The sequence below is a fragment of the Chlorocebus sabaeus genome, chromosome 16, assembly GCF_047675955.1.
Source record: "Chlorocebus sabaeus isolate Y175 chromosome 16, mChlSab1.0.hap1, whole genome shotgun sequence".
Classification (NCBI taxonomy): Eukaryota; Metazoa; Chordata; class Mammalia; order Primates; family Cercopithecidae; genus Chlorocebus; species Chlorocebus sabaeus.
In genome coordinates, this window is record NC_132919.1 from 19,432,428 (window position 1) to 19,458,109 (window position 25,682).

Below are 25,682 nucleotides of genomic sequence, written 5' to 3' on the forward strand. Positions count from 1 at the left end.
TAGATCACTTGAGCCCAGGAGTTGGAGACCAGCCTGGGCAACATAGCAAGACCTCTTCTCCACAAAAAAATCACGGTGGCACACACTGGTAGTCCCAGCTACGAGGGAGGCTGAGGTGGGAGGATCACTTGAGCATGGGAGTTTGAGGCTGCAGTGAGCCATGATCAGACCACTGCACTCCAGCCTGGGTGACAGAGTAAGACCCTATCTTAAAAATGAAGAAAATAAAATGTCTTTTAAAAACCCAATAGTCAATTGGTCAGTTGTTCTTTAAAGCAAAGATGGAATTCCATGAAAACGGTGGCTAGGTCGGCTGACCATCCAGAAAACTGCACAGTGCTTTTCCTGGGGACAGCCATCACACTGCACTGTGCAGAAGTGCTTTATGCAGACTCCCCATTTGTTACACACATTAAAATACATGTACTCGAGGGTTGATATTTAATGAAATTACCAATTGCTATCCTTCACCAATAACATTCCTATGGGAAATGGTTCTTTTTTTTTTTTTTTTGAGATGGAGTCTTGCTCTGTTGCCCAGGCTGGAGTGCAGCGGCATGATCTCAGCTCACTGCAACCTCCACCTCCCGAGTTCAAGCACTTATCCCTGCCTCAGCCTCCTGGGTACTGGGATTACGGGCAACTGCCCCCACGCCCAGCTAATTTTTATATTTTTTAGTAGAGACAAGGTGTTGGCATGTTGGCCAGGCTGGTCTTGAACTCCTGACCTCAGATGGACCCACCCACCTCGGCCTCCCAAAATGTTGGGATTACAGGCATGAGCCATCGCGCCTGGCAGGCTTTTTCTCTGAGTGCACGGTGGTGAAGATTTCAATAATGAGTGGCACAGGTCAGCGTCACTGTCCAGATTTCCACTGAGATGCGTCTCGTCTATCCTTGCTTTTGCATCATCCGTGCAAATATTCACATGGTGACATCCCATCTTAGTCTGATTATGAAGTTTTGACCTCGCAGACCTCCAGGAAGGGTCTCAGGGACCCTTGGGCACCTGTGGGATGATGTCTTGTGAACTGCTGGACTAGCACTAGAGAGATGTCTTAACGTCAGCCTCTTTGTAGGGGCAGACAGGGTGTTTTCCAGTAGACATCTTGATGTCAGCCTCTTTGTAGGGGCAGACAGGGTGTTTTTCAGGCAGACGGGCCCAACAGGGCCATTAGCTGGGCCTGGTCCATTTACAGCAAACTTATTTCCCCCTGCATCTCCTGCGTCATGTTTCCTGGGGACAAATCCGTCTCTCCTGGGAAGAGCTCACTCACATTTGATGGCATAGAGGCCCAGAACCGAACCATCAGTGATGCCAAACTGGATGCTATGTGAGGACAGGCTTGGCATCAGGAAAGGCTTTGGGAGGATGTGGAGGAGAAAGTGGTCAGTCTTGAGAGAAAAGAAGGCCTTCTTTGGGCAAAATGTGGGGGAAGATATTTTAAATTGTGGGCATTGCTTGAGGATAGGTACCAGTTCTGAAGTGTGAAACCCACCGAGGAGAGAGGAGATGTGTAGTTCAAGTAGTGGTGTTCCGGCTGGGTGAAGTGGCTCATGCCTGTAATCCCAGCACTTTGGTAGGCTGAGGCAGGTGGATCATCTGAGGTCAGGAGTTCGAAACCAGCCTGGCCAACATGGTGAGCCCCCATCTCTACTAAAAATACAAAAATTAGCTTGGTGTGGTGTAATCCTAGCTACAAAAATTAGCTGGGTGCTCCTGTAATCCCAGCTACTCAGGAGGCTGAGGCAGGAGAATCGCTTGAACTCAGGAGGTGGAGGCTGCAGTGAGCTGAGATTGCGCCACTGCACTTCAGCCTGGGCAACAGAGTGAGACTCTGGACTTTATTCAGTGGAAAATAGGAACTTCATGAAACATACAGGTGATTTCTACATTTAATACAAATCCCTATTTCCCTAATAACAAAATCATTTAAAGTACCCAGAGTACTTAAACTTCTAGGAATGCTGATGAAATAGGCACATGTCTAGTTATAATATCTAATTTATTACTTTAGTTACACATGCATATTTAAAATAACATTATATATATAATACATTAATACAAAATATTGCTTTTTTCCCATTCTCACATTTCAAGTAACAATTTTATCCACTCTCCACATGCATCTTGGACATCAACATCTTCCTGATACCTAGAGTCCATTGCTCAAAGTGTATCTCCTTCACTTGCATCTAAGCTGTCTGAGGTGCAGCGCTTCTCAAATACATGTCTGACTCACTGGAAAGTTTGACCCAAGTCACCACATTAGGACCACCCTCCCCAGCCCCCAATTTATCATGTAGGTGTATTTGTAATCCTTACGACAAAATCACTTATTTTTCCTTCCCCTCTAATCCACTCCAATAGGACTCTATAATGGTACAAAATGTTATTGTTTGAGGCTGTTGTGGGTAGTGTGTGAGGAGAAACCGGAGGTAGAGCAGTTGCAGGGGATCACCGAGTTTGGATACGGGTGCAACCGAAGAGTGAAACGCCAGTCTTGGGAACAGGCCAGATTGCTGGGCAGACTCTGCCATCATGGACAGTGATGTTCCTGGGGTGGGAATGAAGTGAAGAAACCTGGGAGTGGTAGATGGAAGACCTGGAGAAACAGGTAGGAGCGGCCTGGAGCCGAGCAGATGGCAGAAGTGAAAGGGCAGTTTCAGGTGGCAAGGCTGTGGAAGCAGCACTGGCCGGAAGTGGGTGCTACGGACAATGATGATGAGGTGTGGGGTAGGGAGTCAGGACTGGGAAGAAATGGTGTCTTGAGACTTGCAGAATGGGCAGGTCCTAGAGAAAGAGTGAGATGGTCACAAAGTCTGTAAACTGCAGGGTTGAGGGAGGGCACCTAAACTGCCCCCGGCAGGTCCCTTACTGTCTAGTAGCACTCATCCCATTGAGTGGTCATTGTTTGCTTTCTGGACTGCAAGGAGGGCAGGCAGTGTTTGTCTTGGATACTGCTGTATCCCCAGCAACTACAACAGGCATATAGCAGGCCCTCAGGAAATACATACCTGATGAAGAAATAGAGGGAGGAAGGAAGAGGGAAAGAAACGACTAAGGTATGAGCATACCCTGGGAGGGACTTGAAAAGAAGGTCAATGAAGGAGAGACAGGCCAGGAAAGGCATGGTCAGGACCTCAGAAGACACGGAGGACCTGAGGTACAAGCGGAAAGAAAATGAACCAGACAGGATTTGTGTGAAAAGTTCCACTGGGATCTTGGGTATGATTCCAACAGCCGCGAGTCTCAGCCTGGACTGTCAAGGGCGCTGTTCCCAGCAAAGAGGCTGGGGAGCTGATGACTATGGGGCTGAAACTGGTCGGTGGCCTCTTCTAAGCCTCATCCCAGCAAGAGACTTGCTTTGATAGCCTTAGATCTGCCCAGGCTCCCAGACTGAAAAACTGGGTGTTCTCAGCTTTGATAAACATCTGAATAATAGTAAAGGATTTATGTGCTTGTTTGGGTGACTCATAAATAAGAGATCTCAAACTACATTTCTGTGTAGCATAGTCATTCCCAATAAAAGGGAATGAAAATATGCATTTCCCAACTCACAGGAAAGATTTTAAGGCAGTGGTTCTTGAAAGTGTGGTCTCCAGAGCAGCGGCATCTGGGAATTTGTTAAAAATGCAAATTCTTGCCTGCAATCCCAGCACTTTGGGAGGTGGAGGTGGGTAGATCATGAGGTCAGGAGTTCACGACCAGCTTGGCCAAAATGGTGAAACCCCGTCTCTATTAAAAACAAAAAAAATTAGCCGGGCATGGTGGCGGGCGCCTGTAATCCCAGCTACTCAGGAGGCTGAGACAGAGAACTGCTTGAACCCGGGAGGCGGAGGTTGTAGTGAGCCGAGATTGCGCCAATGCACTCCAGACTGGGTGACAGAGTGAGACTCTGTCTCAAAAGAAAAAAAAAAAAAAAGGCAAATTCTTGCACCATTCCAGACCTACTAAATTAGAAACTTTGGGGGTTAGGCCCAACAATGCAAATTTTCACAAGTCCTCCAGGGGATCCTGATGCAGGTGAAAATTTAAGAACCACTGCTTTAAGGTAGATAGATGGGATGTTTTCCATTTTAAAGTGAATCCCTCTAATTTTTTCTGAAGTTTTTGGTATCTTCTATACTTGTCTGTGGTGAGTACCAATAAGCACAAAATGAGAGAAGGAAGAGAACATTTGCAGGATAGCATAGTTGTGAGTAAGAGGGCAGTACCCCCTGGCCGAGACCCTGGAGAAATTCCTTTACCTCTTAAGCCTGTCTTCTCCTTTGTAAGAAGGGAAAAAATGGCCGGGCATGGTGGCTCACACCTATAATCCCAGCACTTTGGGAGGCTGAGATGGGAAGAGTGCTTGAGGCCAGTAATTCAAGACTAGCCTGGGCAACATAGTGAGACCTTCTCTCTAAAAGAAAAAAAAAAATTGTTTGAAGAAGGGAGAAAATCGGCTGGGCACGGTGGCTCACGCCTGTCATCCCAGCACTTTGGGAGGCCGAGGTGGGTGGATCATGAGGTCAGAAGACCGAGACCATCCTGGCTCACATGGTGAAAGCCCGTCTCTACTAAAAATACAAAAAATTAGCCAGGCATGGTGGCGGGTGCCTGTAGTCCCAGCTACTCAGGAGGCTGAGGCAGGAGAATGGCATGAACCCGGGAGGCGGAGCTTGCAGTGAGCCGAGACCGCGCCACTGCACTCCAGTGTGGGCAACAGAGTGAGCCTCCGTCTCCAAAAAGAAAAAAAAAAAAAAAGACGGGAGAAAATCAGTACTTACAAGATTATCATAAGGATCAAATGAGACGCTGCCTGGCACACAGTGTTTACTCATTACCCTGATTATTACCACTGCAGAACTCGGGAGCTGATTACTTAATGGAATTAGCTCAACAGCTAGCTAGGATTTTCCAAGGTGGTGATTTTACACTGCATGCATATAGTAACTGTACAGTAGTCTTGTTTTTAAGAATTCACATGTCCCAAAGCTCTGCAGAGCCATGGAGCTGAGACTGACTTTAGGCCTCTTCTAAGCCTTACTCTAAGGTAACCTCTGTTCAGAGACTTGCCTTGATGGTCTCAGGCATCAAGATGCTGACGTATTGTCAACCAGGGGCTCAACACCTGAGGGAAAAAACCTCCAGTCTTGCAGGAAGTGAACGGAGTGGCACAGCAACTGGTCCTTGTGGAAAGATGAGGCTGACAGGACACAGAAGGGGGACCTCTCTTCAGGCTCCCCCTCTCGGCTGCAGCCCTCCCTATGAGTCTATAGCAGGAGAGCCTGATGATTTCCAGTAGACCTTGGTGGGTAAGAGAGCTAAATCAAGGGCTCAAAAGACCACCTTGAATCAAAAATGCCAGCACAGTTTAGCCGCTATCCCAACTTCCATCACCTCTTCAGTAGAATGCAAGCTCCAAGGTGTCTGCAAGTTTTATTCCTTCCTGTGTCCCTGTCAACAGTACCTAGCACTTACAGGGTGACTGAATGGGTGAATTTACTAAACCAACAGTTACGTAATTAGAAGAAACAAAAGGTACTCTTTGCCAAGAGAAAACTAAGAAAAACTTGAAAGAAGTGTGGTGCCTCCTTCAGCTGGAGCCTCTTTCCAAGTTGTATGGTGTGTGGAATTCTTACTGTGATGTGGGAGAGGCCAGCTTGGGGTCACTTAGGGATGGGTCTGAAGGCACAGTCAATATACAGGACTCAGCTGAAGCTGGGGAAATGGCACAGTTGTTGCAATCATCGTCTCTCATTTGCTTCTTGGTAAATCCCAGCTCCTTTCAAGCTGAAACTAAGCCCTCTCTCTAGGCTCCTTGCCCACAGACTGGGCCAGTCCAACAGGTGCTTCAGTGGTACAGGGGGTGGGGTGGGGAAGGAGATGCACTATCACCTTTAGGCAAGGGGCTGAACGCATCCAGGTGAATTGTGACATCCTGGATGTGCCAGCGCAGGCAGTTTGAGAGGAACAGACTGAGGAAATACTTGTTTACATAAAGTTACTAAGGCAGGAATACCCACCCTCCTGTGTGCCAAGCAAGCCAGTGGGCAGCAACCCTCCCTGAATATGAATGCCCTCGGGGCCTTTACTCAAACGGCTCCCTCCAATGTCCTTTATTGGACATCACTGGCCATCTCCACCTGCCCAGAATCCACAGTATCACCGGTCCTACTCTGCCCCATTCCCAGTCCTGCCCAAGCAGAAGGGCTTCCTTTAGTGCTCAATGTTAACCCGGAGAGGGCCTCAGTGGGTAACTATTAGTGTGGGCCACCCAAGTTGTAAGCTTGAGGGATTTTACTGGGATTTCTTCCCATTTTATGGTTCCAGCAAAGGCCAGAGACCTTGCCTAAATCGGCAGGTATTTACAAATTTTGTCAAAATTATCTCTCCTGCCACACTTCTACCAGTACTCTAACCAAAAAACTTTCTATTTCTGGGTTTATTACAATTGCTAAAAGTGGTTATAATCCTCATTAGTCTTTGGAAGGATCTGAGAAGCATGAAAAGGCACTGGCCTAGGCCTGAGTTCTAATGGTGATCATCTCATAAGCCAGGGACTTCTCCTTTTCCTGGGCCTCAGTAACTGCTTCTTATAAAAATAAGAGGTGTCGTGTAGGTCCATTAGGTTAGGACACCACTTTGAGAGAATACACATGATGACTAAGTAAAGTTTACTAAAGAAAAATTATTCTCCAGAAATCAGCAGTACTTTGCAGACATGCTGAGCATAGGTAATCATTAGGAATTAGAGCAGTCTGGCAGTATTTTAGCCAAACTCCTTTTGGTTGCACGTAATTAAAAAAACTCACTTCAGACTGGTTTCAAAAAATCAAAAAACAGACCGGGTGCCATGGCTCACGTCTGTAATCCCAGCACTTTGGGAGGCCGAGGCGGCCGGATCACCTGAGGTTGGGAGTTTGAGACCACCCTGACCAACATGGGAGAAACCCCGTCTTCACTAAAAATACAAAATTAGCCAGGCGTGGTGGCACATGCCTGTAATCCCAGCTACTCAGGAGGCTGAGGCAGGAGAATCACTTGAACCTGGGAGGTGGAAGTTGCCGTGAGTCGAGATCGCGCCATTGCACTCCAGCCTGGGCAACAAGAGCGAAACTCCACCTCACAAAAAAAAATAAATAAATAAATAAATAAATAATTTAAAAAATCAAAAATCATTATAAGGATAACTGACAGATTAATGAAGTCCAATGCAATAATGCAGGACTAGATGCAGAAACCAGGGATGTCTTCAGTGTTATCACGATAGCTGCTGTCTCAGACCCACATGCTTCTGTTTGTCCATGCAGTGCTGGCTCCTGATTTTGTAAGTGCCACATCCAAGGACCATCCCACATGGTGACCAGTATCTCTCTTTCCCCATGCAAAATTGTTTTTTTGAGACAGAGTCTCGCTCTGTCACCCAGGCTGGAGTGCAGTGGTGCGATCTCGGCTCACTACAACCTCTGCCTCCCAGATTCAAGCAATTCTCTCTGCCTCAGCCTCCCCAGGCACCTGCCACCATGCCTGGCTAATTTTTGTATTTTTTTTTTAGTAACAGACAGGGTTTCACCATATTTGCCAGACTGGTCTTGAACTCCTGACCTCAGGTAATCCATCCACCTTGGTCTCCCAAAGTGCTGGGATTACAGGCATGTGCCACCGCACCCAGCCAAAATGCTTTTTTTTTGAGACGCAGTCTCACTCTGAGGCCTAGGCTGGAGGGCAGTGGCGTGATCTTGGCTCACTGCAAGCTCCACCTCCCAGGTGGAGCCCTTCCCCTGCCTCAGCCTCCCTAGTAGCTGGACTACAGGTGCCCGCCAACATGCCCCACTAATTTTTTTGTATTTTTAATAGCGATGGGGTTTCACCATGTTAGCCAGGATGGTCTCGATCTCCTGACCTTGTGATCTGCCCACCTTGGCCTCCCAAAGTGCTGGTATTACAGGCATGAGCCACCGCGCCCGGGGAAGTTTTTTTTTTCAGACAGAGTCTTGCTCTCTTGCCCAGGCTGGAGTGCAGTGGTGCGATCTTGGCTCGCTGAAACCTCTGCTTCCTGGGTTCAAGTGATTCTCCTGCCCCAGCCTCCCGAGCAGCTAGGATTATAGGTGCCCGCCACCACATGTGGTTAATTTTTGTCTTTTTAGTAGAGATGGAGTTTCATTGTGTTGGCCAGGCTGGTCTCGAACTCCTGTCCTCAAGTGATCTGCCCATCTTGGGCCTTTCAAAATGCTGTAATTACAGGTGTGAGTCACCTGTGCTCAAAATTCTTTTCCCTTTTTTTTTTTTTGGAGGCAAAGTCTCCCTCTGTCATCCAGGCTGGAATGCAGTGACATGGTCTCGGCTCATTGCACAACCTCCGCCTCCAGGTTCAAGCAATTCTCCTGCCTCAGCCACCCACATAGCTGGGATTACAGGCGTGTGCCACCATGCCCAGCTAATTTTTGTATTTTTAGTAGGGACAGGGTTTCACCATGTTGGCCAGGCTGGCCTCAAACTCCTGACGTCAAGTGATCTGCTCTCGGCCTCCCAAAGTGCTGGGATTACAGGTGTGAGCCACTGTGCCTGGCCCCAAAATTCTTAACATAAAGAACTCTCTTGGGCCTGTCTGGATCAGGAGTTCAACCCAGGTCCAATCGACTGCTATATGGGGAAGAGGGAGGAGAGGGTGAGAGAAACGTTCACTGTGTAGAAACAAACCCCACTCCTGAAGTCAGGCAGGTATCCAAATAGTGTCACTGGAGAGAGGTCAGTCACTTCATCAGGTGCTTAGCTCTCAATACTTAAATAGAACAGCAAATAAGTTTGTATTTTTCTACAATTCAGAATGACCTTCCCCTCCAAATTCCTATTGAACTAGTCAAAGCTCCAGTATTGTAAACTACTTACATTTCAAAAAGCTCTACTGAATGTTGAAACCCAAGTAGAAAAGTTATAAAAAGTCGCTCCCTGTTTTATTGCGGTTCACTGGATTTGGCTGACATTTGCTTTTTACTTTCATCAAATCTTGCAGAGTGATAAAGACACATCAAGTTACAAAACGTATCACTTTCTCTCTAATATCTTTTTTTTTAAACAATTTGTGTCAATGTCAACAACATGATAAAGATGAAGGGTGTTCAACTGATTATTTGAACCTATGAAAACTCCACCAGGGAATCTTATTTTATGAGCACAATGCACAGAGCCTGGAACATGGTGGGTGCTCAATATTGGAGCAATTGAATTCCAACTTTAAAATGAGTACAAGGATCTACTTTAGATCAAATATTACATCTGGCTAATAATTTCGGGTCACACTCCGCTTCTGTGTCTCAAAGCAGGTGGAGCAGAAAAAAGTAGCCAAGTGTCAGATTTGTTGCTATTCTCTTTATAAGCCGTTTACAACTACTTGGCATCTCTAGCTCAGAAGCACAAATTGTATATACAAAGAAATGATCAGAAATTATCTTAACTGAAAGCACTAGTTTAAACAGCCTAGAGTCTTGTAGAAATTGTTATTCCAAAACATGCAGAGGCAGCAAGAGTCGCCCAAAACCACATTTTATTCTATAACCTTTATATTGCTTTTCTGTTAAAGATTGAAGCAATGTGAAATGGATGGAAATATTTTGTTAAAAGAACAAAATGAATTAATCATAGCATAGATGCCCAATAAAAACCTTGGGTTTATGCCATACACTCCAAAAACAAGGCAAAGTCTAGTAGTGGCTCATGTTCTGAGTTTTTAGAAAGCAAATGGAAATATTTAGAGAGATCAATATATTTCAACAGAAGAGCCATAAATACCCTGAAAGCAGAAAGTTGACACAATTTTAAATAGAATTCTCATATATATATTTTAAAATCAAACACAATTAAATATAATATGGTTTAAGTACATGAATACTTCAGCTTTAAAAGAATAACAGAGGTGGTACATAGTACCAAAAACTTACACAAAGCCTTTTTGCTTCTTCTGTCGATGAAACAGTGTGCCTCTATACAATCAAATATTGCAATGGAATAAATTCTCTGTTCATTCAAGACTTTCTCAAGGACAAAAGTGATTAATAATTATATATTTATACATATATATATATATATTTTTTTGCAAAGTCTGAGCAAAAGCAGTAACATCTAAGAGAACTTTCTTTCTTCTCAAACAATCATGTGCATTGAGGAAGCACTGGCGCCACGTGGTCAATGGAGTGTGCTCACCAACTGGGCAGCCCTGCTGATGGCTGTGCGGTCCCGATGCAGAAGCCAACTGAGCAGAAGTGCAGTGAGTGAGTCTCTTACTGTCCTAAAGAAAGGAGAAGAAAGACCACCAACTGCACACTTCCCAGCTCACAGCAAAGAATGGGGGAGGCAGTCAAAGTCGAATGTTTCTCTCTCCCCAATCATCCTGCTCACCTTATTTAAAAAAAAAAAAAAAGTATAATTTGGGAATAACTGTTTTGTTCAAGGTGCCACAGGGGCAAAATTGGAGTCATCGCTATGATTTCTTTCCTTCCACATGTATTCTGAAGGGAAAGTTAAGTACTGGAGTGCAGAATTCCAAAGGGGCAAATCCTAATGCTCAAAGTAAACCAGATTCACACCCTTCTGTTAGCAGGAGAGAGAATGGTTTTAAGTATACTGCATCTCAGGAGGAGGAATTAAAATGTGAAAACTGTATACTGCCATCAAAGGAAGGAAGAAGTCACTGAAACTTGACCCATGACTTGTCAGCTTCCTTCCAAATTAATGCTGCTGTCAAGGAAGACTGCATAATTTACTCTCACCCTGTTCCACTGAAGCTGCTAGCACCACACTGCCACTCAGAGCTGCCTGGCTCTCGGTGGGGCTGACTCACCTGCTTTGGAAGGACAAAGCAAAGCACCTCTGGCACCTGCTTTATGACGCTGTTAGGGATGAGTTACTGCTACGAGTGTGCATCAAGTATCGGTTCTATGCTTATCTGCTTCCCAGAGGATGTGGTCCCTGTCTATTCCAGTAGGCTAAAAGACTCTCATAAATGGGTTATTGCCATTGGAAAACTAATAATTTTCTAGTAATGTAAACAATACCATTTTGTATCTTTAAGACTCTCACTGTGTGAACGTCATGTGCATCAATTATGCCTACAGGTAACTGCATTATGGTGGAAGTCTAGGATTGTCTCCCATTCTCTCCTGGAAACAACAGTGACAGATCAGAAATACAGTGCTGTTTTCATTGGCTGTGTTGAAGAATTCAACCAAGGGAAAAAAGTTCTCTTATTTTTCACAAGCAGATTTCCTTTATCTCAAGTTTTGAGTCATAACTGAAAAAAGAAAAGAAAAGAAAATGGTAAGGTGCATTTCTCTAACAAGTGACCTATTATTACAAATTAAGGATGGACACCAACACTTAGTGTTTACTATATACCAGAGTTTATGACAGCCAGAAGCTAACTACAATTTTGTGATGTAAGATATTGTAATTTTTCTTGTTTTAACATATGAGTGAACAGAAGCTTAAAGAGGTTAGGTAACTTACCCAAGGGTCATTTAACAAGGACTGGCATCCAGACTTGCTTTCCCATGTTGGCAATAGATATTAGAATGAAAAATACTGCCAATTTTCAACAGAGTAAGTCTACTTCTAGGAATTAACCCTACAGCATGTTCAAGAGGGATGGTAAAGACACGCATGCAGACATTCACTGACTCCCTCCTGTACTCACAGCACTGGGGACAAATATCACTGGGTCCCCGGTATTGTGGCATGGGACATGTGCACATGAAGCAATTCAGTAATGGTGTGAGGTAGTTTATGCTGAATGTCCAAGTACATCCTATAGGCAAATGTCGAGTTGGAGGTTGAAGCAGAGAGGTATCAACACAGGATAAAGAGACTGAGTATTCCTTCACAGGCCTAGGACTTCATGCATTCATAAAATCATGGAATGAGGATTAGAAGGGGTTTTTCTTTTGGGGTTTTGGTGTCGAGTTTCTCTGATCTACTAATGAGGACATGAGGAACTAAAGTAGTCACCTGCAAAAGGTCACAGTTACTACCTAAAGTAAAGAAAAACTCAGCTAGTTGTTTGAGTCTACTTTTTTTTTTGTTTTTTGTTTTTGATATGGAGTTTCACTCTTGTGGCCCAGGCTGGAATGCACTGGTGCGATCTCAGCTCACCGCAACCTCTGCCTCTGGGGTTCAAGCGATTCTCCTGCCTCAGCCTCCCAAGTAGCTGGGATTACAGGCATGCACCACCACACCCAGCTAATTTTGTATTTTTAGTAGAGACGAGGTTTCTCCATGTTGGTCAGGCTGTCTCGAACTCCCGATCTCAGGTGATCTGCTTGCCTTGGCTCCCCCAAAGTGCTGGGATTATAGACGTGACCCACCGTGCCTGGCCCCCATTTCTGGAATTTTTTATTTCAAGAAATTCAATTTGGTTCTTTTAAAACTATTTTGCATTTTTCTCATTATACTTGTTTTCCTTGATATTCTTAAACTTTTTTTGTTTTTGTTTTTTGAGACGGAGTCTCACTCTGTTGTCCAGGCTGAAGTACAAGTGGCGCAATCTCGGCTTACTGCAACCTCCGCCTCCCAGGTTCAAGTGATTCTTGTGCCTCACCCTCCCACGTAGCTGGGACTACAGGCGCCTGCCACCATGCCCAGCTAATTTTTTTTTTTTTTGTATTTTTAGTAGAGAAGGGGTTTCACCATATTGGCCAAGCTGGTCTTGAACTCCTGACCTCATGTGATCTACCCATGTCGGCCTCCCAAAATGCTGGGATTACAGGCATGAGTCACTGAGCCTGGTCACTTGAACATATTTTTAATATTTAAAATAGCCACTCGATGGTCTTTGCTAAATTCACCATCTTTCTCTGGGTCTGTTTCTATAGAAATTCACCATCTTTCTCTGGGTTTGTCTCTATAGATTGAGTTTTCTCCTGGTTATAGATTAACTTCATGTCATACTTGGTAATTTGTGATTGATGTCAGAAATTTCATTTCATTTCTTCATTTCATTTCATTTTTCATTTCATTTCATTTCATTGTCTGAGTTTTGCTCTTTTTGCCTAGGCTGGAGTGCAGTGGTGTGATCTCGGCTCACTGCAACCTCCACCTCCTGGGTTCAGGCAATTCTCTTGCCTCAGCCTCCCGAGTAGCTGGGATCACAGGCGCCCGCCACCATGCCTGGCTAATTTTTTCTATTTTTAATAGAGACGGGGTTGCACCATGTTAGCCAGGCTGATCTTGAACTCCTAACCTCAGGTCATCACCTGCCTCAGCCTTCCAAAGTGCTGGGATTACAGGCATGAGCCACTGCGCCCAGCCTGGACATTAGACATTCTAACTTTACACTGTGAAGTGCTGAATTTTGTTGTGTTACTGTAAAGAGGGTTAGCCCTTTGTTTTGGCATGCAGTTGTTAGAGTAATCTGATCCTTTAAAAATTTGCTTTGAAACTTGGTTCAGGTGGTTGTACTCTAGACCAAATTTAACTTCAGTAGTAAGGCATAACCTTTGTGAAGACCCTACCCAATGCCTTGTGTATCACAAAGTCTCTCTACTCTGGCCAGATCCTTCTGGCCACGAACTTTTCTTAGCCCTATGTTCAGCCTACTAATTTCTGGGGGGTTCTTTACCTGGACATATGCATTTTCACCCCACACATATACAGATAACCTAGGCCAAGGATCCAAGGAAACCTCTCTAAATATCTCTACAGCTTTCTTTCTGGGCAGCTTCCTCTTTTCTGGTACCTTATCCTACAACTTCTACTCAAATTGGTCTCTCTGAACTTTGATTTTTTTGTTTGTTTGTTTGTTTGAGATGGAGTTTCGCTCTTGTTGCCCAGGCCGGAGTGCAGTGGCGTGATCTCAGCCTACTGCAACCTCCACCTCCCTGGCTCAAGCGATTCTCCTGCCTCAGCCTCCCAAATAGTTAGGATTACTGGCGCCTGCCACCACACCCAGCTAATTTATGTATTTTTAGTAGAGACGGGGTTTCACCATGTTGGCCAGGCTGGTCTTGAACTCCTGATCTCAAGTGATTCACCTACCTTGGCTTCCCAAAGTGCTGGGATTACAGGCATGAGCCACTGTACCTGGCCTGAACTTTGATTTTTAACTTTTTCATTCAGCAAGACTACTGGGCTCTGTTTGGTTTCAATGGTTTCCCTGTATTGTCCATTGTCCAATATATGGAAACAGTTGTTTCAGGAAACAGTTGTTTCATTTAGTTTGTCTGTTTTCTAGTTGCTTATGATAAGAAGGTAATCCCCATAGCAGTTAATCCTTCAAAGGCAAAGAAACCCCTTATGTCCTTTTTTATTTTTATACCTGGAAAATAATACTTTTTAGTTTACACAAAACAAAATCATCCTTACCTTTGTAGATTTCTCTAATGGTTGATCATACTGTGCCTGCTGCATAACGTCACTGACTATCATTTTAGCAATCTTCCAAGCTAGCTCTTCCTGGGCCTAAAGAAAATAATTTAAACTGGTGATAACAGTTATTCATTAGATGGATCGAGATGCACATACTCAGTGCTCTTAACAAATGGCTTATGCACATCATTTCTACTTATTTGGATAAGAATTTCATTCCCACGTACGAAAAAACCTGGGCCACCCTCTGGCTGTGAATATTAACATGTCATTCCCTGTCTTCCAGTGTCAACTACTGGATACCTAGCACTGGAACTACTTTCAGGTTAGATGGTCAAAATAAAACACTTTCCTTTTTTCACCTCCCATCTCTCAATGTTCTTAACTATTAAAAAAGCAAGCCTCCACTACTTAAAGTAAAACTGATGGCGGGGAGGGAAACATTTGAGCTTCTGATCTATACATTGATTACTGATGCCTGCTGGCTGATGGAAACTTGAAAGCATGTATATCCTTCAGTGGTCCTAGCCTCTGGACTGAAGATACTTTCACTGCTACTATCAGGCAATTGTTATATGTTAAGAAGGGACCACCATTTCTTGGTACATTGTGGATAAGAGAGCATAAATGTGCCATGCTGCTTAAACATGGGAACTAAAGAAAAAGAAAACTTAAAACCTTACTTACACGAGGATGGCACTTATAAACAGAAATCTCTTTATCCTAAAAGTAGAATTTACCTCATCAGTATTTCCTTGCACCCATTTCTTCATAGCTTGTGAGAACATGGATCCTAGTAAACAAAAACAAAATTGAAAGTACATTTCATGCATAATCTTACATTAAAAATGCACTGGGCTCAGTGGCTCACGCCTGTAATCCTAGCACTTTGGGAGGCCGAGGCGGGCGGATCACCTGAGGTCAGGGGTTTGAGACCAGCCTGGCCAACATGGTGAAACTCTGTCTCTACTAAAAATACAAAAATTAGCCAGGCATGGTGGTATGTGCCTGTAATCCCAGCTACTCGGGAGGCTGAGGCAGAAGGATTGCTTGAACCTGGGAGGCGGAGGTTGCAGTGAGCCGAGATCGCACCATTGCACTGCAGCCTAGGGGACAAGAGCGAGACTTCATCTCAAAAAAAAAAAAAAAAAAAAAAAGCTCTTATTTGGCTGGCCGTGGTGGTTCACACCTGTAATCATAGCACTTTGGGAGGCTGAGGTGGGTGGTTCACCTGAGGTTAGGCGTTCGAGACCAGCCTGGCCAACATGGTGAAACCCCTGTCTCTACTAAAATAACAAAAATCAGCCGGGCATGGTGGCAGGCACCTATAATCCCAGCTACTCAGGAGGCTGAGGCAGGAGAATTGCTTGAACCCAGGAGTGGAGGTTGCAAAAAAAGCTGGGCACGGTGGTTCACTCCTGTAATCCTAGCACTTTTGGGGAGGCCAAGGTGGGTGGATCACCTGAGGTCAGGAGTTTGGGACCAGCCTGGCCAACATGATGAAACCATGTCACTACTAAAAATGTAAATAATAGAAAAAAATTTAGCCAGGTAGCAGGCACCTATAATCCCAGCTACTTGGGAGGCTGAGGCAGGAGAATTGCTGGAACCCAGGAGGCGGAGGTTGCAGTGAGCCCAGATTACACCATTGAACTCCACCCTGGGCGACAGAGTGAGACTCCATTTCAAAAACAAAAACCCAACATCACCACCACCACCAACAAAATGCTCTTTTAAAAGCTGTTGCTTCCAGACATGGATATTCTTGTGTGATACCATCCAAAAGACTAAGGAATGTTGCATTAATAAAAACTGATTATATTGCTTCCATAACAGAGTATTTAACTTGCAAACATCATGGCTCGACAAACTTTTGAAAAGGTGTTTCAGAGTTCTGGACTTTTCTTCTACTCTCCTCACTTGATGAAAGAAACTAATATCTAGTGTTAGTTTGCAGCAAACATTAAAAAACAAAACAAAACCCTAACCAGGATATTGCTCATGGGTAAGAATCTAGCAATACATTGGGAGACATCAACACATTTGTTACGTTTTCAAACCTTCCAGACCAGATCCTATATAAAATGGCTTCTAGGACAGAGTATGCCACTATATTCTAGTTCACTGGTCTATATAAACTAGCCGGGTGAGAGAAGAGTTTCAAAGAGCCATACTCCATCCAAGCTACAGTACACCTTAACTTCCTAGGATGTGTGAGCCCACATCTGTAATCACATGCTGAGAATCATCTGAAGTAGGCCAGCCTCTATTTCTACAAATGAAATACACAGCTTACTTTGTTATTTAATAATTTGAACACTCTCACTTGCTAACTTTGCTTTAAACCAAGTTAATTGTTGGTAGATTATTTCTTGAGGCGAGGTCCTGATTCATTCAATAACTGAATTCATAAAAAATACAAAACCTGGATCCTTTTCCCTCAATTTTTATTATTACCTAAGGGTTTAAATATTGGTTTATTCAAATTTTACTGCCAACCAGAGTCTACAGAGCCACAATGTTAAATGCTCTGCCTGAAGGCTCAACTGGCTGTTGAATCATCCCATGCACTGTTCTCTTTTCAGGCCACCCTGCAGAGTCACTCTGTTGACAGTCTCCCTCTTGTTGACTGATACTTTTTCCTCCAAACCCACATCTTAGCCTCTTCCTCTGTGCATTCCGCCCTCCTTTAACTTGGAGCTTCTCCAGGATCCAGCTGCCAGCTTTCCTTTCATCTTCAACACATTCTCTTTGGGCATCTCATTCCCTTGTGTGGATTTAACTTCCTTTGATCTGCAGATAACTTAGAAACCCCTTGAGTGTCAAACCTGTAGTTCCAAATTGTCCAAAGGCATCTCAAACTGAACCTATTTCAAACTGAACTAATCTATCTCCCACCTACTCTTTTTCTGGGTTGTGTGTCTCAGTTAACGTCACACATTTTCATCTAGAGAACCCATGTTAAAAAAATCTCAATCTACCTTCCCAATTTAAACATGAAATCTGGTTACCAAATTTCACCTTAGAATTCAACCTTGGACATATCATAAATCTGACCTTCCCTCTAATTCTTGCTACCACTACCTAACTTTGAATCTTTTTCTTCTCCTATCTACATTACTAGCTAATTCCACTGGCTGACTGGTGTCCCTGATGCCAGTCTCTCCCAACTCCAATTCATTCTCATTCTACTGACAAGGAAAAACATCTGGTTAGTACTTTGTTTAGAAATCTCTGATGTCTACATGATGCAAGTCTAAGATCCTTAAAATGACATGTAAGGGATTTATCAATTTAAGGACAATTTTGTCTCCTGCCACTGTATCCAAGCACAAGGGATTGCCACTACATGGGCACACGCTCATAACATCCTTTTACAATTCCTTCTTGTTACACTGTCTCCTAGATGATGTTAATGTAACTTAAGTTACCTTGCTTGCCCTTTTCATAATCTCAGAAGTCTCTTTTCAAAACTCAATCTTGGCTGGCATGGTGGCTCACGCCTGTAATCCCAGCACTTTGGGAGGCTGGGGTGGACAAATCACTTGAGGTAAGGAGTTTAAGATCAGTCTAACCAACATAGTGGAACCCCGTCTCTACTAAAAATACAAAAATGGTCAGGTGTGGTGGTGCATGCCTATAATCCCAGCACTTTGGGAGGCCGAGGCGGGCAGATAACCTGAGATCAGGAGTTCGAGATCAGCCTGGTCAACATAGTGAAACCTCGTCTCTACTAAACATACAAAAATGAACTGGGGATGGCAGCACATACCTGTAGTCCCAGCTACTAGGGAGGCTGAGGCAGAAGAATTGCTTGAACCCAGGAGACAGACCTTGGAGTGAGCCAAGATCGTGCCACTGCACTCCAGCCTGGGTGACAGAGCAAGACTCCATCTCAGAAAAAAACAAAATGAAACAAAAACACAGAAAATTAGCTGGGCGTGGTGGCACGTGCCCGTAAGCTCAGCTACTCGAGAGGCAGAGGCAGAATTGCTTGAACCTGGGAGGCAGAGGTTGCAACGAGCTGAGGTGGTGTCACTGCACTCCAGCGTGGGCCATGGAGCGAGACTGTCTCAAAAAAAGAAAACTCAGTCTTTTCCTCTGTGCTCTATTATCAAGGTTTCAAAACTCAGATTAAAACTATAGGCTAGTAAATGATGAAAATTCTTTCCAGCTGCCCCAATAAGGAAGGAGAGCGAGGCAGAGGAAGGGGAGTCAAACTGTAAACAAACTGTTGTCAAGGTGGTATTCTGAACCAAAGCCCTGTAGTTGCTACTAACCTGCTGTGTGACTCCTAACAAATCACAAATCACAATCTCCCCATTCCTCAATTTCTTTTTTTTTTTTTTTTGACGGAGTCTCACTCTGTTGCCCAGGCTGGAATGTAATGGTGCATCATCAGCTCACTGCAAACTCTACCTCCTGGGTTCAAGCGATTCTCCTCCCTCACCCTCCCTAGTAGCTGTGATTACAGGTACCCGCCACCACATCTGGCTTTTTTTTTTTTTTGAGACAGAATCTCGCTCTGTCGCCCAGGTTGGCGTTCAGTGACGCAATCTCAGCTCACTGCAACCTCTGTCACCCAGGTTCAAGGGATTCTCCTGCCTCAGCCTCCCGAGTAGTTGGGACTACAGGCACCTGCCACCATGCCTGGCTAATTTTTTGTATTTTTAGTAGAGACGGGGTTAGCCAGGATGGTCTCGAACTCCTGACCTCGTGATCCGCCCACCTTGGCCTCCCAAAGTGCTGGGATTACAGGCGTGAGCCACCGCACCCGGCCCTAATTTTTGTATTTTTAATAGAGGCGAGGCTTCACCATGTTGGCCACGCTGGTCTTGAACTCCTGACCTCAGTGATCCTCTCACCTTGGTCTCGCAAACTGCTGAGAGTACAGGCGTGAGCCACTGTGCCCAGCCTTCAATTTCTACATTTGTAGAATGAGGAGATGATATACACAGATACATCATCTAAGAATTGCACGAGCTTGAAAATGCTAAGAAATATCAATTATTTAGGAACTGAGAAGAGAATGGCCTCTGTGAGTATCCTCACAAGTAATCCGGCTAAGAAAACTTAGTGTCTATGTCAGTGTGGCAAAGGGCAACCAAGTTTAAAAAATGATTTTTTTCTTACATAAATATAATCCGTAATCTTATCACTCAGAAAATCCCAAATGAAATTCTTAAGTATTAATTAATTCAATCAATCAATATTTAAGGAGTACTTACCATGTGCTAGGCATAATTTCGGAATCAGGAAATATAGTGCCAAATAATACAGACAAACTCACTGCTCTCATAGAGGTAATATTCTAGTCATGAAAGAGAAACTACTTTTATTTACTTTTTAGACACAGGGTCTCACTTTGTCACTAGGCTAGAGTGCAGTGGCACGATCAAGGCTCACTGTCACCTCGACCTCCTGGGCCCAAGTGATTCTCCCACCTCAGCCTCCCAAGTAGCTGGGACTACAGGCATGTGCCGCCACGCCCAGCTAATTTTTAAACAATTTTTTATAGACAGGGTCTCACTTTGTTGCCCAGGCTGGTCTTGAAGTCCTGGGCTCAACCAATTCTCCAAACTAGCCTCCCGAAGTATTGGGATTATAGGTGTGAGGCACCATGTCCAGCTGATAAATAAACAAGTATATAAATAAATGAACAAGATAATTTCAGACAGTGAATAAGAAAATAGGCCGGGCGTGGTGGCTCACTCCTGTAATCCCAGCACTTTGGGAGGCCGAGAGATGTGCATTGCTTGAGGTAGGAGTTTGAGACCAGCCTTGGAAAATCCCTGTCTCTACAAAAAGTAAAATAATAAGCCAAGTGTGGTGGTGTGTGCCTGCAGTTCCAGCTACTCGAGAGGCTGAGGTGAAAGGATCATCTGAGCCCAAGAAGTTGGGGCTGCAGTGAGTCGTGACTCCAGCCTGGGCAAGACCCTGTCTCAGAAAAAAAAAGAAAGAAAGAAAGAAAAAAGGAAAAGAAAAAGAAAGAAGTGGTAGTGAGTGGTACATACAACGGATTTTAGATCATGTGAGTTGGAAAGGTCCCTCTCTGAAGAGATAATATTGAGATGAGAAGGAGAAACAATCCTTGCATGAAAGCCATGGCAGGGCTTGCCAGTCATGAAACAGCAACTGCAGAGGCCCTCAAAGGGAAGAAACTTCAGCAAAAGAATAAAAGATAGTCCAATGAGAGCTCAGTCCATGAAAGGAGTGGTTCAAAGGAAGGTGATAGAGGCCAGCAAGGGACATTCACAGGTCACAGCAAAGAGTCTAGATTTCATTCCAAATGCAACAGGAAGCCACAGGGGAAGAGATGAGGTGGATGATCAAGCAATAAAGTATGCATAAGGCAAGAAAATTCAAAAAGCAGAGGAAAAGGGTATATCGAAAAGTTAAAGGCACCTCTTCCTTCTCATCTCTAATGTAATCACTGTTAAATTTTACGTGTATCCATTCAGGCAATATTTTAATGTACAGACCAATATATAGAAAGCCTTTCAAAAACACCATATACAACACACCCATGTGTTCTAATCTAAAATGTGTAACACGAATCATCAAGACTATAGGTGTAACTTCCAGTTTACAAGAAATGTCTAGGAGAGAGAAATAAGCTAAATAACAACCAGGAAATTTCAGAAGATTAAACATTCTGTAGGTTAACTGATATGCTTAACAAGTCAGGGTCATTAAAAAGGAACCAAGCTGGAGTAAAACAGACTGAGACTATGCCCTCTTATTTACATCCTTGGCATTCAGCATAGTGCCTGGCACACAGTAATCACTCAAATGCCTTCTGAGTGAATAATTCAATCCCTAGGCTCCTACACCACCAAAAAATACTTTGACTTAAAGAGACGTCTGGACAATTAAAAGAATTAAAAGAAGGATATATGGGGGTGTTTAACCCAACTGCAGACATTCCTATTCATTAGTTTATGTGGGCATATCTCAATCAAATTAATAATACAAATAACTTCATAGATGGGCTTGCTGGTAGAAATATAATCTTTTTGCCTCTACCTTCAAATACAACCCGAACTGGACTGGTCTTCCGCTACCAGCCTAATCCACACCACCATCATCCCTTACTTAGACTACGATTATGGCAAGAATGTTGTTTCTCTGCTTCTATTCTTGAAGCCCTACACTTAATTTTCCAAATAGCTGATACAGCAATCCCTTAAAAACATAAATCCCATCATTTCCCTGCTCCAACTTCCAATGTGTCCCTGACATTTTCGAGTCCTTGCCATGGTCTCTGGTGACCTCCCAACTCATTCACCTTCTACTGCTCATTCCTTTGCTCACTCCATTCCAGCCACACGGGGCTTGCTGTTCCTTGATCATGCTGAGCTCTCTAGCTTCGGGCCTCTATCCTTGTTCCTTCCATCATGAACACTCTTCCTCCACTTGCTGCCTGGGCTTACGCCCCCAATGCGCTCAGGTCTACTAAAAATGCCACCTTCTCAGTGAGGCCTTTCCCGACAACCACCTTGAAAATAGCACTCCCTACTACTCTCTCCCAGCCCCCTACCCTGTTTTTCATGTAACACACGTACACAGGCTGCATTTGTTTATCTGTTACTGTCTCTACCAATATAATGTAAGTTCCATGAAAGCAGGAACTTTGCTTTCTTCCCCAGGACCCAGAACAGTAGATGCATATAGTAGGCACTCCATTGTTCTATAGAATGAATGAATGAAGGAATAACATAAAGAGACTGAATGAATAGAACGAGCAGATATAGTGGTTTGGGAAAAAATTTCCTGTATATCTTCAACTGCTCATAATACACCTTAATTCATATAAAACAAACAGAAACAAACAGAACACCAAACACCTATGCTATACCTAACATATATATGTATGAAGCAGGAACACTTCTTCATGAGCTATCAGAGGTATGAGACCAGATTAAAAAAAAAAAAAAACAAAAAACAGGCCGGGCACGGTGGCTCACACCTGTAATTCCAGCACTTTGGGAGGCCGAGGTGGGCAGATCACGAGGTCAGGAGATTGAGACCATCCTGGCTGACATGGTGAAACCCCGTCTTTACTAAAAGTAACAAAAAATTAGCCGGGCGTGGTGGCCGACGCCTGTAGTGCCAGCTATTCGGGAGGCTGAGGCAGGAGCATGGCGTGAACCCAGGAGGCGGAGCTTGCAGTGAGCCAAGATTGCACCACAGCACTCCAGCCTGGGCAACAGAGCAAGACCCCGTCTCAGGGGGGAAAAAAAAAACAGCTCAGAGATTTTCTATTAATACCAGGGAGGAGACCCCATTATCCTTATAGACAGAAGCTGCCTAAAGATACTGTAGAGTTCTTCCTGGCCAATGCCTCACAAAGGTCATCTGGCACTTCCTCTGTTCTGAAACCACCGCTGACCTCTTCCCAGTTATCCTTAAAAAAATTTTGTTTTGTTTTTTAGAGACAGGGTCTTGCTCCATTACTTAGGTGAAAGTGTGATGGCACGATCACAATTCACTGCAACCTCACCTTCCTGGGCTCCAACACTTCTCCCGTCTTAGTCTCACAAAGTGCTGGGATTACAGGTATGAAACATCATGCAGCCCCCAATATTCTTCTTTTATCCAATACAAGCTCATGCCTGTAAGCCCAGCACTTTGGGAGGCCAAGGCGGGCAGATCACTTGAGGCCAGGAGTCTGAGGCCAGCAGGGTCAACATGGCAAAACCCCATCTCTATTAAAAATACAAAAAATGAGCCAGGCGTGGTGGCGGGTGCCTGTAATCCCAGCTACCTGGGAGGCTGAGGCAGAATAATTGCTAGAACCCGGGGAGCAGAGGTTGCAGTGAGTCGTGATCGTGCCACTGCACTCCAGCCTGGGCAACAGAGCAAGACTCTGTCTCCAAAAAAAAAAAAAGAAGAAAAAGAAAGGCACATAACTACTAGACTGTCAAATTTTTGAAAGCAAGATCTGAATCTTCTAACCTGCTGTGTGAATATAAGTACACAAAGAGGCACTCAAAATCATTTACTTAAAACATACACACAATTTTTTTCCCTTTCCTTAACTCAGGAAAAGCAAAACATTATTTACTGAATGAACTGTGTAGATTTTCCTTCAGTCTTAAGATTCTTCCCAACAGTGTACCTAAGACTTCTCTGACAAAACAGGAAATAAAAGTAATTATTTGGATAAAGTCAACTAGGTAACAGGCCCTTTTTTGGTCTAAATTACTTCAATAATTGTTGCATTTTTTGCTTACTCTATCAAATGTATATCTGACCAAAACTAGATCATTCATCAAAATGAAGAGATGCAATTAATTACCTAAACAATAGTTGCATTAAGAAAATAAAATGGGCCAGGTGTGGTGACTCACACCTATAATCCCAGCACTTTGGGAGGCCAGGGTGGGTGGATCACAAGGTCAGGAGATGGAGATCATCCTGGTCAACATGATGAAACCCCATCTCTGCTAAAAATACAAAAATTAGCTGGGCCTGGTGGTGCATACCTATAATCCCAGCTACTTGGGAGGCTGAGATTACAGGAGAATCACTTGAACCCAGGAGGTGGAGGTTGCACTGAGCCGAGATCATGCCTCTACACTCCAGCCTGGCAACAGAGCTAGACTCTGTCCCCCACGCCAAAAAAAGAAAAAAAAAGAAGAAAGAAAGAAAATAAGATGGCTGGGCGCAGTGGCTCACACCTATAATCTCAGCACTTTGGGAGGCTGAGGTGGGCACAGATAACGAGGTTAGGAGTTCGAGACCAGCCTGGCCAACATAATGAATCCCCGTCTCCACTAAAAATACAAAAATTAGCCAGGTGTGGTGGCACGCACCTGTAATCCAAGCTACTTGGAAGGCTGAGGTAGGAGAATTGCTTGAACCCAGGAGGCAGAGGTTGCAGTGAGCTGAGATCATGCCACTGCACTCCAGCGCTGGGCAACAGAGCAAGACTATCTCAGGAAAAAAAAAAAAGAAAATAAGATAAATGGCCAGATATGGTGGATCACGCCTGTAATCCCAGCACTTTGGGAGGTCCAGGCAGGTGGATCACCTGAGGTCAGGAGTTTGAGACCAGACCAGCCTGGTCAATGTAGTGAAACCCTGTCTCTACTAAAAATGCAAACATTAGCCATGGCGCCTGTAATCCCAGCTACTCGGGAGCCTAACAGAATTGCTTAAACCCGGAGGCGGGTGCACAGGCACATGCCACCAAGTCTGGCTAATTTCTGTGTTTTCAGTACAGACGGGGTTTCACCGTGTTGGCCAGGATGGTCTCGATCTCTTGACCTCGTGATCCACTTGCCTTTGCTTCTCAAAGTGCTGGGATTACAGGCGTGAGCCACAGCGTCCGGCCAACAGCTCTTAATCTTAAACGTACTTATCAAAATTGAGTATTTTCTTCTTACAAAAATTAAAGACAATACTGTCAATTCAACCAAACTGAAAACTTCTAGATATCATCTGTCATGGATGCACATTTGTTTCTGAAATCTTCCTGTGTAAACCTGGAAGAAACTGAGATCAGTCACAAAGAATGTACTTGACAGAAAAGATCTCTGTGTCTAACCCTTGGATTTGACTAAGCTACTCTTGTGATGAAACGAACAATTTGAATTTTGGCCTATTAATATTTTCCACATATATTTCTTACTTATTTATTTATTATACTTTAAGTGCCAGGGTACATGTGCACAACGTGCAGCTTTGTTACATATGTATACATGTGCCATGTTGGTTGGTGTGCTGCACCCATTAACTCATCATTTACATTAGATATATCTCCTAATGCTATCCCTCCCCTCTCCCCCAACCCCACGACAGTCCTCGGTGTGTGATGTTCCCCACCTTGTGTCCAAGTGTTCTCATTGTTCAGTTCCCACCTATGAGTGAGAATATGCAGTGTTCGGTTTTCTGTCCTTGCGATAGTTTGCTCAGAATGATGGTTTCCAGCTTCATCCATGTCCTTACAAAGGACATGAACTCATCCTTCTTTATGGCTGCATAGTATTCCATGGTGTATATGTACCACATTTTCTTAATCCAGTCTATTTTCTATGTATATTTCATTACTTTCATCAATCTTGAGGAAATTTCATAAAAATAATTTAATAAGGCCAGGCACAGTGGCTCACACCTGTAATTCCAGCACTTTGGGACGCCAAGGCGGGTGGATTGCTTGAGGTCAGGAGTACGAGACCAACCTAGCCAACGTAGTAAAACCCCATCACTGCTAAAAATACAAAAATCAGCCAGGTGTGGTGATGTGCACCTGTAGTCCCAGCTACTCAGGAGGCTGAGGCAGGAAAATCGCTAGAACCTAGGAAGCAGAGGTTGCAGTGAGGTGAGATCAGAC

General features: G+C 44.1%; 1 protein-coding gene across 2 annotated transcripts in view; it reads right to left on the reverse strand.

The window, feature by feature from the left end:
- Nucleotides 1–1,987: 1,987 nt before the first annotated feature.
- Nucleotides 1,988–25,682, reverse strand: part of AKAP10 (A-kinase anchoring protein 10) — an 83,946-nt gene continuing 60,251 nt past the window's right edge. For both annotated transcript variants that reach the window (XM_008010638.3, XM_008010637.3), the window contains 3 exons: nt 15,085–15,137; nt 14,342–14,437; nt 1,988–11,276 (listed from right to left, as the gene is read on the reverse strand). In XM_008010638.3, coding sequence (XP_008008829.3) covers nt 11,271–11,276; nt 14,342–14,437; nt 15,085–15,137 — 155 coding nt within the window. In that variant the 3' untranslated portion in view covers nt 1,988–11,270. The remainder of the gene's footprint in view (nt 11,277–14,341; nt 14,438–15,084; nt 15,138–25,682) is intronic.